Here is a 13179-nt window from a genome sequence, read left to right as displayed (position 1 = left end):
ATATGTTGCAAATCAGCAACATACATTGCTATGCGGATGACAGCACAGGAGATGCTAGCTATTCCGGCCATGCAAAATCCTCCAAGGTATACCTAGATGAGTGCCGAATGAGGCTTGTATCTTCCATTGAAACCTCTTTAGAACAGGTCTCTGAATGGGGCAGACTAAATTTAGTTGAATTCAACCCCAAAAAAACTCAAGTCTGCGCGTTTTCGGCGAAAAAGACACCGTTCAACATTGCGCCTCACTTTCAGAGCACTTCCCTCAACATCTCACCCAGCATCGGAATCCTTGGCGTTGATGTTTCGAGTGACGTACAATTCCGCGGTCATCTGGAAGAAAAAGCAAAACTGGCCTCTAAAAAGTTGGGCGTCATCAATAGATCGAGACGGTACTTCGAGCCTAAACACCTGCTACTATTGTATAAGGCCCAGGTTCGTCCTCACTTGGAGTACTGTTCTCATCTATGGGCTGGCGCCCCCCAGTGCCAACTTCTTCCACTTGACCGCATTCAACGTCGAGCGACTCGAATTATCGACGACCATAGGTTAACTGATAAGCTAGATCCCCTCTCTCTAAGAAGGGACTTGGGGTCCCTCTCTATCTTCTATCGTATATATAATGGGGAGTGTTCTGAAGAGCTGTTCGATCTTATTCCTGCCGCTCAATTCCACCATCGCACAACCCGCCATAAAAATCTTTACCATCCTCACCACCTAGATGGTTGGCGGAGCTCCACAGTGCGTTTCACTCGCACTTTTCTCCCACGGACCTGTAAGCTCTGGAATAGTCTGCCACCTGCTGTGTTTCCTAGGAGCTATGATTTGGAAAATTTTAAGAAAAAAACTTATCGTTTTTTAAAAGGCCAATAAATTCCCGTTGCTTCCCAATCCACGCATAGCTTCCGCCTTATACCATTTTAATTCCGTCTTTCCCCTTATCCTATTCTGGTAGGCAACAACTATAACCTCTGTTATGGTCTATGGGCGACGCAACCTGCTTACCACCAGGCGGTGCGTCCGCTCGTTTGCCTCACTATAACATAAAAAAAAAAAAAAAAAAAAAAGTATAGATCCTTGTGGGATGCCGTATTCTATTAATTGTAGTTCACTTTTTATGTTGTTCATGTTGCTGATTTGATGTTTGTTGGTAAAATATTATATTGACTGAAGTATTTTGATATTTATTAATTCAAAACAGAAACTCTTATATTTGTGAATTTAAACACAAATATCTGATTCTTAACAGTATCAAAAGCTTTTTCGATTTCTGTTAAAATATTTTGAAGTCGTTAATTTGAACTTGAAATTAATACCTGACCGCGACAGGTGGACCGCGGAAGGAGGGATATGTATTTGCTTCTATGCATATTTATTTAGCACGTCCTAAAGCGTAAACGACTTGTCCACTGTTCAGTGTCAGGGTATTTCAGAATTTAAATAAATAACGCGAAGATTAAATTTTAATTTATTTTTGATTTTATTTGAATTTTTTTCGTGTCGTGTAAATGGAAGATAGAGGCTCCTGTATTGACGGGGCCGCGGGTATTCGATAGAAGCGCGTCCGCAGACAACACGTGGTGTTAGGCCGGGTCCAGAGCTCACCGACGAGTGCGTATGGTCGGTCTAGTTATGAACGGTTTTATGAATTTCCATACATATGACAAGCGCGACTGACGTACGCACTGATGGTCGGTCAAGCTCTGCAACCAGCCTAAGGGCTGATTTTTCAAACCTTGGTTAAAACTTATTCGTCGAATAATGTATAAAACTACCATTTTAAAAACGTATTCTAATTGCCCGTATTTGACAGTTTACGTGACATTTTAATGTTATCGTGTAATACTTTATTGGTCGGATAAGTTTTATCCAAGAATTGAAAAATCAAACTCAAACTCAAACATTTATTTATTCAGGGCGGCCGTACACGGACCGCTTCAAGCAGTTGAGACCGACCGCTTGAAGCCGCGACCGCGCGGTGAACTATAGGCATTCATTCACCGCCGTACACGTGACGGCTCGAGCCGTCGCGACCGCTTCAAGCCGTCAACTGCATGATGAAATTCCATCGTGCCGTTGACGGCTCGCGAGCGGTCGTGAGGCATACACTGACTGCTCGAGCCGTTGACTGCGCTAGAGCCGTCGACGGCTTCCTCTCCCCCTGAAAATCAATGACGCGACTAGTCAAAAAATCAACGGCTCGAGCGGTTGGTAGCGACGGCTCGAGCAGTCGAGAACCGACGGCTCGAGCCGTGAACGACCGACCGCTCGAGCCGTCTGTGTATGTCGCTCAGCCTTTAACTGCTCGAGCGGTCCGTGTACGGCCGCCCTTAGACTACTTTTAGTATGTAGCACTTTCGAATCGTCATGACATAAGTATTTTTAACATTTACCACCGATTCGACAAGCAGTAGGTATCTATGGAGAAGAACCGACAAGAAACTCCATAGTTGCTCTTTTAAAATCATGTCAATAATCAATATTACATAATCTGTAACTTATATCTAACTACATTATCCATACTAATATTATAAATGCGAAAGTAACTCTGTCTGTCTGTCTGTTACTCAATCACACCTAAACTACTGAACCAATTTGCATGAAATTTGGTATGGATGATACCCGAGAAAGGACATAGGCTACCTTTTATTGTGAAATATGTACCACGGGCGAAGCCGGGGCGGACCACTAGTATATCATAATATGCCAAAGAATGGGCCCTAAATGTAATTGACTGCACGTGTCAGGGCGCGGCGGAGTGCCCGCAGGTGATCGACGACGCGGTGTACATCCACACGCTGGTGGTGGCGCTGAGCTGCGCGCCCACCGCGCTCTGGGTCGGCCTCACCATCAACATGCTCGGCAAGAAGCTCATGCTCGGTAAGGGCGTTGACTTGCTTGACTTTAGGGTTCATTAGTAATCCCTAGTGTTTGATTTCACGCGAGTATTATACATTTAGAAATTAAAGACTTTTTAACGGATTTTAAACGCGATTTATTCATTATATTATTTTCCCGACGTTTCGAACACTTTACAGCGAGCGTGGTCACGGGAAGCGCTCGCTGTAAAGTGTTCGAAACGTCAGGAAAATAATATAATGAATAAATCGCGTTTAAAATCCGTTAAAAAGTATTTAATTTCTTAAGTAATCCCTACTAATATTATAAATGCAAAAGTAACTCTGTCTGTCTGTTACGCTTTCCCGCTTAAACCTCTCAACCGATTTTGATGAAATTTGGCACAGACAATCTTTAGACCCTGACAAAGAACATAGGCTACCTTTTATTGCGAAATATGTACCACGGGCAAAGCCGGGGCGGACCGCTAGTTATGCATAAACTAACAAATAATAAGCAGCCGCGCGAAACAATTGCTGCAAGAAGCAACTCAAAGTGGATGTGACACACTGTCCGAATAGACGGCTCGGTCAGTGTGTCACGCGCAACAGTTCCTTGGCGAAGCTGTTCGCTCTTCTCCCTCCAAACTTAACAAAATAGTGCTCTTCCTTCCTTCAGAACCATGCTATCTGATGAAAATTGGTAATAGTGTTAATAAAACTATTGCCAATTTTCATCATCTTTTTATGTTTTATACAGATAGACCGTAGACGGACGCTGAAAAATCCTACTGAATTATAAATTTAAATAACCTTAAAATTATTTTTTTAACCTCGATTTTGAATAAAATTAATCGCATTAAAAATAAAGTTCAGCTTTTTTCCTGAATCCTTAAAAACGTATTTGAGAACATCAACCAAATATTTATATCATAATAATTTATTTTCCCAAAAAATTAAGGCAAACTAATCAAAATGCTATTTTCACTTATGGTTTAAATATCTTCATCAGGATTTTCTAGAATACTTCATTTGACTTCACTTTCTCAATTCCAGTGATGATGTTAATAAGTTCCGGGCTAGCGGCCCTCGGCCTGAACCTCGTGCGTTCGTCGCTCGAGAACCTTCTGCTCTCTTGTGTGTTCGAAGCGATCGTCAGTTGTACTGAAGCGGTGTTGTTCTGTGTTATTTGCGAGATCTTCCCTACTAAAGTTGCGTGAGTATTTTAAACTTATTTTTTGTGTATAACGAACTTTAGTGCTAATGAACTAGATACTATTAGTCTTGCAGTTAAATGTTACAGTTCCTTTACATACTATAAACCCTCAGACACACAACATATCATCAAATTCACGTCCTTTGGCGCAACAGTGTAACATGTAAACAAACATACGTAAATACATACTTTTCAAAACATAATACGGTTTACTATGTTTTTTTGTTATTGGATGTCTTGCATTTATTGAATTGTAACAAAGGGGTTGGGTAAAGTTGGCGTCGCGTCATGGTGAACATTCGGGGCCAGGGGATGAAACTTGGATACTTTAAAAGAATAATATATTGTGAACAAAAGTTATTATGGACACAAATCTCAAAATGTGTTAGGAACAGATTGTATTTGGTTTTGTATTATTAATTTACCTAGAATCTAGATGATTTATTATAAGATTTATCTGAGTTTTTTACGTTTCTCCTTTATTTATTTAAGGATTCTTATCAAAACGATGTATGTGAACGCTTATAGGTATTGGTTTAAAGAATCATTTATTCTAATTTAAAGACAATAACATAACAAAGTAAATAAATAATGAAACAGTCATCCGGGCACAGCTATACCAAAGGTAAGTTGTTTTCTTCCAGAAGTGATTGGTCATCAGCTAGGCGCTTTTTAAAACATACATCGATTTAGCTTTTTTATATAACTGGTGAGTTTATTATAAAATTGGGCACCTTCAAATTTAATGCATTTTTGTCCATAGCCAATAGCCAACCTTCGGTATGTATAGATTCCTTGTGTTACATCTAGAATGTGTTGGTTTATTTTTTGTGAAAGTTAGTGCTGTATGTATTTTTTTGTCTAAAATTTTCTTAATTAGAATACATGTTGTATATTTATATAATTGTTTGATGTTCATCAGTTTTGTGTCTTGTGAATGTTCCAAGATAAGCCACTATCTATTCTTTTAAACCAAGATATTTTTTCATTGATTTTTTGTTGAAGTGGAATTCCATTCAAAGTTATTGGCACATGAGGTGGTATTTTTTTATTTTTTGCTTTAAAAATAATATAGTATGTTTTTAATACGTTAACAGTCAAGAGGTTGTACTGAAACCATTCAAATAAGTGGTTGAGGTCTTCTTGAGCTTGTGAAATAATATTATTTATACAGGATCCGAAATAAAATAGACATGTATCATCTGCGTATTGGGTAATTTCTTCATGTAGGCCTATGTCATGGATATTATTCACATAAATTAAGAACAACAGTGGTCCTAACACCGATCCCTGTGGTATTCCACAGGTCATAGGTAAGGGATCGCTTTGCGTATTGCCAATTTTGACAAGTTGTGTTCTGTTATTTAGATATGAAATAAACATTTTTAGTGCAATACCAGTGATACCAACAGCCTCGAGTTTTTTTTATCAATAATGAGCGACTAACTGTGTCAAATGCTTTTTTTAAATCAATGAATACTCCTAAAGCAATATTTTTACGATCAAAATATTAAACATAATATTTGTTTCTAAATCTATTGTAGCTGATAATGTATTAGACTGTGGCCGAAATCCGTATTGTTTGTTAGATATAAATTTTATTAAATTCAAATGATCATTTAAGCGGTTGTAAATAATTTTCTCGAGAACTTTGGAAAACACTAGTAGTAGTACAGAGATGGGACGATAATTGTTAACTTCCATTTTATCTCCCGATTTGTAGATGGAACTAACTAGGCAATTTTAGTGAGTCCGGGAATTCTCCGTTTGATAATAGATTATTAAAACTAATTGTAAGTTTGTCTAAAATTAATTTACTAATGAATTTTATGGCTTTAGTGGTCACACCATTTATGCCTGTACTACAATTAGGGTCAAGATTTTTAATTATATTATTTATTTCTTTTTCGTTAAACGGTACAAATTTATATAATGAGTGGCTAGTTTGTATGATTGGCAATGGTTATATCTTCTTGGAATATGTTTTGCAAGGTTAGGACCAACTGTGGAGAAAAACTCATTAAATGTTTTGCATATATCAGAAATTTTTGTAATTGGACCAAATTTAGAATTTAATTTCAGGGGACTATCATAGTTTTTAAGTTTATTTGTATACGCAATATCTTGCTCTTTTAAAATATTATTCAAGTTTGATCACTGGCCGCGAAAGCCCGACGCCACTAGCTCGCACAAAAGTGCCCAAACCCCTTTATAATTATGACAAATGTATGGGAGTTGACACTTGTTGCAGCGCGACCGCGATGGCGGTGACGGTGATGTGCGGGCGGGTGGGCGCCATCGCGGGCAACGTGGTGTTCGGCGCGCTCGTCGACCAGCACTGCGTCGTGCCCATCTACATGTTCGGCGCGCTGCTCATCAGTCAGTACCGCTTTATCACTACACTATACACTACGCTATCAGACATCGCGGGCAACGTGGTGTTCGGCGCGCTCGTCGACCAGCACTGCGTCGTGCCCATCTACATGTTCGGCGCGCTGCTCATCAGTCAGTACCGCTTTATCACTACACTACCTATACACTACGCTATCAGACATCGCGGGCAACGTGGTGTTCGGCGCGCTCGTCGACCAGCACTGCGTCGTGCCCATCTACATGTTCGGCGCGCTGCTCATCAGTCAGTACCGCTTTATCACTACACTATACACTACGCTATCAGACATCGCGGGCAACGTGGTGTTCGGCGCGCTCGTCGACCAGCACTGCGTCGTGCCCATCTACATGTTCGGCGCGCTGCTCATCAGTCAGTACCGCTTTATCACTACACTACCTATACACTACGCTATCAGACATCGCGGGCAACGTGGTGTTCGGCGCGCTCGTCGACCAGCACTGCGTCGTGCCCATCTACATGTTCGGCGCGCTGCTCATCAGTCAGTACCGCTTTATCACTACACTATACACTACGCTATCAGACATCGCGGGCAACGTGGTGTTCGGCGCGCTCGTCGACCAGCACTGCGTCGTGCCCATCTACATGTTCGGCGCGCTGCTCATCAGTCAGTACCGCTTTATCACTACACTATACACTACGCTATCAGACATCGCGGGCAACGTGGTGTTCGGCGCGCTCGTCGACCAGCACTGCGTCGTGCCCATCTACATGTTCGGCGCGCTGCTCATCAGTCAGTACCGCTTTATCACTACACTATACACTACGCTATCAGACATCGAATACGCTATCTATGGCGCTGAAACCCCGAACTGGGTCTTGGCCTCTGAGACGAGAACTCTCCACCTTCCCCGGTCCTGAGCGGTCTCTTGCCAATTATTACTGGCTCGTAGCACGCGCAGATCCATGCAAATCAATCGAATGCAAATTCAAATTCGTTTATTCAAATTTAACCTAACCTGGGATCTAAATACATTTAGGTGGTAATTGTATAATGATGACGAATTCGAATGCTCTTACCACAAAACAATTTAACAGTCTAACTTTAAACCAGAGATCTGTCACTTTAATAGTTGTCTATGTGAATACAACAAAACTAGATTAAAGAGAACCCGCGCAAGATAAGACAGGATAGTATTTTCTGGTGTTTGATTTAACGCGAGTATTATACATTTCGAAATTAAAGATTTTAACGGATTTTAAACGCGATTTATTGTGACCATGCTCGCTGGTAACTGCTAAGTGTTCGAAAATAATATAATGAATAAAACGCGTTTAAAATCTGCTATCAGGAAGGAAACGGAACACCCTACCCGCTTCTCTCAGAGAATTATAATTTAATTCTATTCAAGGCAAGAGTGAATAGGCTATATGTAGGCAGGCATGCAAAAAGAAGTACCTAATAATAATTTACATTTTTTTTAACAATCATACATTTTTATTGCAGCGAGCGGACTCCTGTGTATAATTCTACCAAAGAGCACTCGACCGGAGAGGCCACACTGATGCTAATATATTTTATATTACTATTGTATATTATTATTAATTAATATTATTAAATTAGCCATTGTAAGCACCACAATTGTGTTTTATTTCCTTTGTAAAAATGTTTATAGGCAGAAAAAAAAACAACGCTCCTTGGTACGCGTAGAACCGAAGCGGTCCTGGGTTCGATTCCCAGTGGTGACATAAAAAATTATCTGTCTATCAGGACACAGAAGGTTGATCGCTTACTTATACCTAAAGAAAATGGATCAGCGATACGTCTGAATAATGTATCTGCCCCTTAACCCACTTGCGGACACGGGACTTAAGTTATAGGCATATTCACAACTTCAAGATATATTCTGCTTAGCTTATCTGTCTGTTAAAATGTTCGAATACGATATCTAAAAAAAATATTTTTTCATCTTCATTTACTAATATCCAATTAAGTACAATACCGTCATTCTGCTAGTAGTTTAGTCCTATTTTTAGAACTACCTACACAATTATCTAAACCAGATTTCTATATATGCATAGATAGATATTAAATAGATACATATATGTAGAGAGAATTCATTATTCATTTATAATTTAACATCACTTGTATTTTCTAAAATATAAATATTATGTTGTCTGATTCGAATTTTTGTTTACTATGATGATATGAATTGATGATTCACAAAAACAGTAATAAAAAATTGAAATAATATACGTTATACGTCATACGCGTTATATGGGAAAAGAATTTTGTTATTTCACATACCTAAACTATACATAGTACAAAATTCAAGTCTGTCATTTTGTTTGAACACGCGTTATGTACTCGTAAGTATGAAATAAAAATTAATCGCCAAAAATGTGCTGAACAGATTTTATTCGTTTTTTTTATATAAAAAGATCATCATCGTTCCTACTGCTGGGATACGGGCCTCTTATGAGGGTACAGGCCATAATCCACCACGCTGGCCAAGTGCGGGTTAAAGAATTACTTACTTACTTTACTTCAACGGCGCAACGACCCAAAGAGGATCTTGGCCTCCGACACCAAAAGTTTCCAGGTTTCGCGCCTTAGCGCCCTGGTGTTGAGGTCTTCTACTTGAAGGATGTCCAGATCTTTTTGGACTTCGTCTCTCCAACGGTGACGAGGTCGGCCGACGGGGCGCCTACCGATCGGCTTGCTCATGTACACCCTCTTCGCAGCGCGATCGTTTGGCATCCTTTCTAGGTGACCGATCCATCGAAGGCGGGCAGCTTTTGTCTCACCAATAATGTTGGGTTCACGGATGAGATCTTCGATGTCTAGATTTTTCCTCATTCTCCAAGTTCCCTCATCAGTTTTTGTAGGTCCTAAGATTTTCCGATGTATTTTCCTTTCCGCAACTAAGAGCTTCTGTTCTTCTTTCTGGCTTAGTGTCCACGATTCGCACCCATACATTAGGATTGGTCTAATAATGGTTTTATAGATTTTGACCTTTGTTTTCCTGCTTATAATCTTGGACACAAGGATTTTATGGAGCGCTGCTGAGCATCTTAGTGCGTTTTGGATGCGGATATCTATTTCGGCTTCTCGGCGGTTAGTGTCCGTAACTGTGCAACCTAGATATTTAAAGGAGTCTGTTCCTAGGTATGTAGTGTCTCCGGTTACCAGATTTTTCCTACACACTCTAGTATCTTTGTACCTTTTCATATGTAGGTATTCCGTTTTTTCCCCGCTTATCTTAAGGCCAATCTTAAGACCTTCCGATTCTAGTGTCTTAGCCATTAACGTAAGATCTTGTTCACGTTGTCCTAGAAGCGCTAGATCGTCAGCGTATCCAATAACTTTGTGATTGCCGTTGAGCTCAATCCCGCCCTCAAGTATCAGGATTTTTCTAATAAGGTATTCTAGAGCAAGATTGAACAGAATTGGTGAAAGTGCATCTCCTTGTTTTAGCCCAGTGGTGACTTCAAATACATCAGTAAAGCCTCGACAAGCCTTGACTTTCATTTTACTGGTTTCAGTAGCTACTTTTACCATTCTTACCAGTTTTTCAGGGATTTGGAAAAGTCTCAAGATGTTATAGAGTGAATCCCTGTCGACGCTGTCATATGCTTTGATAAAGTCCACGAATAGGATGTGAAGGCTCTGTGCATACTCCCACCTTTTCTCCATAATCTGTCTCAAGAGAAAGATTTGGTCTGTTGTGCTGCGGTTTTTTCGAAAGCCGCATTGATAATCTCCCAAGATTTTCTCTGTGTAAGGTTCTAGGCGACCCAGTATAATATACGAGAGTACTTTATACGCCGTGGGCAATATCGCTATTCCTCTGTAGTTGGAACATTTTCTTCGGGAGCCTTTTTTGTGAACTGGGCATATCACACCTAGGTTCCATTCATCCGGTTGTTTTTCTTCCTTCCATATCTTAGTAATGAGCTCGTACATTTTGGAGGTTGTTATATCTTCGCCGTACTTCCACAGTTCACCTGGTATACCGTCAGCTCCAGGGGCTTTGTTGTTTTTAAGTTTTGATATTGCCTTTCGTACTTCTATTGGGCTTATCTCGTTTATAAAAGTGTCATTATTTTCTATCACTTCAGTGATGGGGCTCCCTGCTACTGGACAATTCAGTAAGGTCTTAAAGTATTGTTTCCACTCTTCTTTGATATCATCTGGGTTCGATAGGAGCATCCCATTCTCATTTTCCAGAAGCTGAGACGAGGGCTTGAAGGCTTTCCTGAATAGCTTTATCTCTTTATAAAACTTTTGGCTTTGGCCAGCTTTACTAAGAGTTTCGACTTCATGCAATATATTATCAAGATGTTCCCTTTTAGCGTGTTTCATGAGATTTCTGAGTCGATTCCGAGCTACCCGGTGTTTCTCTTTCCATCCTTCGTCCTGTTCCATGAGAATTTTATACTTTCGCCTCTCTTCATAGGCCTGTTCGCATGCAGTATTCCACCATTTTCTGTTCCCCGTTCTCTTTTTCCGTCCCAAGACTTTCAATCCGACCTCTTCCATAATACCCTTGGTTTCATTTACATTTTATTTATATCTTCTATGTTATCTAATTCCTGAAATCTATTTTTTAATTCTAATTGGAATGACTTTCTTATATCTATATCTTTCAGTTTTTCGGTATCTAGATTTACTATTCCTTCACTGCCACCACTGCGTTGTATTCGGATTTTTGCTTTAATTTTTATGAGTAGTAGGAAATGATCAGAGTCGCAATCTGCTCCGCGATAGGTTCTCACGTCCTCCAAGTTACTTCCATGTCTGCTGTCAACAAGCACGTGATCAATTTGGTTCACAGTGGTACCATCAGGTGATTTCCAGGTGCCTTTGTGAATATCTTTATGATCGAACATTGTGCTTTTTACTAGCATGGATTTGGAAGCCGCAAAACTTATCAGTCGTAGACCATTGTCATTTGTGTGTTGGTGCTTGCTGTATTTTCCAATAGTAGGAATGAACGTGTCTTCGCGTCCTACTTGCGCGTTTAAGTCACCCACAACAATTTTTACATCATAGTCTGCTATTTGATCATACACAAGCTCTAGGTCTTCATAGAATAAATCCTTTTGACTATCGTCTGTAATCTCAGTTGGTGCATAGACATTAACAATAGTAATGTGGGAGAATCTACTTTTTATCCGAATCACACATATTCTGTCTGATACTGCAACAAATTTTATTACGTTCCCTAACACTTTATTATCTATCAAGAATCCTACTCCATTAACATGTTTCCCGTTAGAATCACCGCTATAGAATAGAGTCGCCTTCCCGTCAATGTTGCACTCTCCGTTTCCTGGCCATCTCACTTCTTGAAGTGCTGCTATGCCGATTCTGTATCTTTGCAGTTCTCTGTGCACCTGATATATTGCGCCTGGGCGATACAAGCTACGAACATTCCAAGAGGCTAATCTTAAGTCCTTAAATCCACGCCGAGGGTCGTCGTTTTGAGAAGATCGTATATAACTTTAAAGAATTAAAGAAAGTTAATTAGAGTACGAGGATGGTTTTATGTAGAGAAAACAGGAAAAGGTGATGGTCGGGTAAGGACAACGTTTTCTGGGGTATCTATTATTTATACTAGCTTTCCTCCTGCGGCCTCGCCCGCGTTTTCAAAGAAAAACCAGCATAGCTCACGTTCCCGTGGGATTCCCGGGATAAAACCTAGCCTATGTTGCTCAGTGAAGATGCAGCTTTCTAATGGTGAAACAATTTTTGAAATCGATCCAGTAGTTTATGCGTGAAAACCATACATACATAAATACATAATTACAAACCTTTCCTCTTTATAATATTAGTATAGAAGTATAGATAGTATAGATAAATAAATGTCCTATGGTTCTGTAGGTTCCCTGTCACCAAAAATTGCATGATCGGAAGTGATTAAGCCGAAAGTAAACTTATTGGTAAATAAACAACGAGATTAATCAAATAAAGCAGTTGCAAAATGTTTCTGCCCTCATTACTCTCAAGACCAAGAGGTCAGGGAATTGACAACAAATTTTAGATATTACGTAGTAAAATTTTCAATTTTTGTAATTTATAATATCAGTTGATATTATGTAATTAAATTTTGGTAAGTATTTCGGTATATAAATTTCAATATTCTACAAAAATAAACAATAATAATATGTCGGGTCTTCAAAAGATTTTCAATTGTGGATACTAGTTTTTTTATCCAAAATAGATAGTAACCCATAATAGGTCTAATAAACGTCAAAAATCATCCTCTTAGTAATATTATAAATACGAAAGTTTGTGAGGATGTGTGTGTGTTTGTTACTATTTCACGCAAATACTACTGAACCGAGCACACATATAGACGGTAACCTGGATTAACACATAGGATAGGTTTTATCCCGGAAATCCTACGGGAACGGGAACTATGGGAGATTTTCTTTGAAAACGCAGGCGAAGCCGCGGGCGGAAATCTAGTAAAATATAAAAATACCAGTTTGTACAAGGTTTCATTTTTCAAATTATCGATATAAAGATTAAGTCTGACCTGCTTAATGGTATTTGGAATTAAAATCCTTTACTTAGTTATTACTTAATTGTATTGATCTTGAAGAAAACATGTATTAATTGTCGTATAATTATAGTTATATATAAATGATTCGAATTGATTGATCTATTTATCTATGAACTATGCGAAAATAATGCGTGGAAAATGCGTTTATACATTCGAAATGATGAGGGAAAATGCCCTGGGTTATATTATCTGAATGGTTAGTTCT

General features: G+C 39.3%; 2 protein-coding genes across 2 annotated transcripts in view; one reads left to right on the top strand and one right to left on the bottom strand.

Moving 5' to 3' along the window:
- LOC123695232 (synaptic vesicle glycoprotein 2B-like) overlaps window positions 1-8041 on the top strand; it is a 40586-nt gene extending 32545 nt beyond the window's left edge. The window contains exons 9-12 of the mRNA XM_045641016.1: window positions 2747-2879; window positions 3893-4052; window positions 6304-6431; window positions 7910-8041. Of these exons, the coding sequence (XP_045496972.1) occupies window positions 2747-2879; window positions 3893-4052; window positions 6304-6431; window positions 7910-7968 (480 nt within the window). The 3' untranslated portion in view covers window positions 7969-8041. The remainder of the gene's footprint in view (window positions 1-2746; window positions 2880-3892; window positions 4053-6303; window positions 6432-7909) is intronic.
- Window positions 8042-10962: 2921 nt separating this feature from the next.
- Window positions 10963-12913, bottom strand: LOC123695172 (craniofacial development protein 2-like). Its single transcript, XM_045640931.1, has 2 exons — window positions 12894-12913; window positions 10963-11908 (listed from the first exon to the last, which is right to left on the bottom strand). The coding sequence occupies exons 1-2, from the start codon at window positions 12911-12913 to the stop codon at window positions 10963-10965; spliced, it is 966 nt and encodes a 321-aa protein (XP_045496887.1).
- Between the last annotated feature and the right edge of the window lie 266 nt (window positions 12914-13179).

The sequence above is a fragment of the Colias croceus genome, chromosome 10 (genome assembly GCF_905220415.1).
Source record: "Colias croceus chromosome 10, ilColCroc2.1".
NCBI classification, from domain to species: Eukaryota; Metazoa; Arthropoda; class Insecta; order Lepidoptera; family Pieridae; genus Colias; species Colias croceus.
The sequence above is the reverse complement of the archived record's forward strand: the minus strand, read 5'-3'. Positions and strand labels throughout refer to the sequence as shown.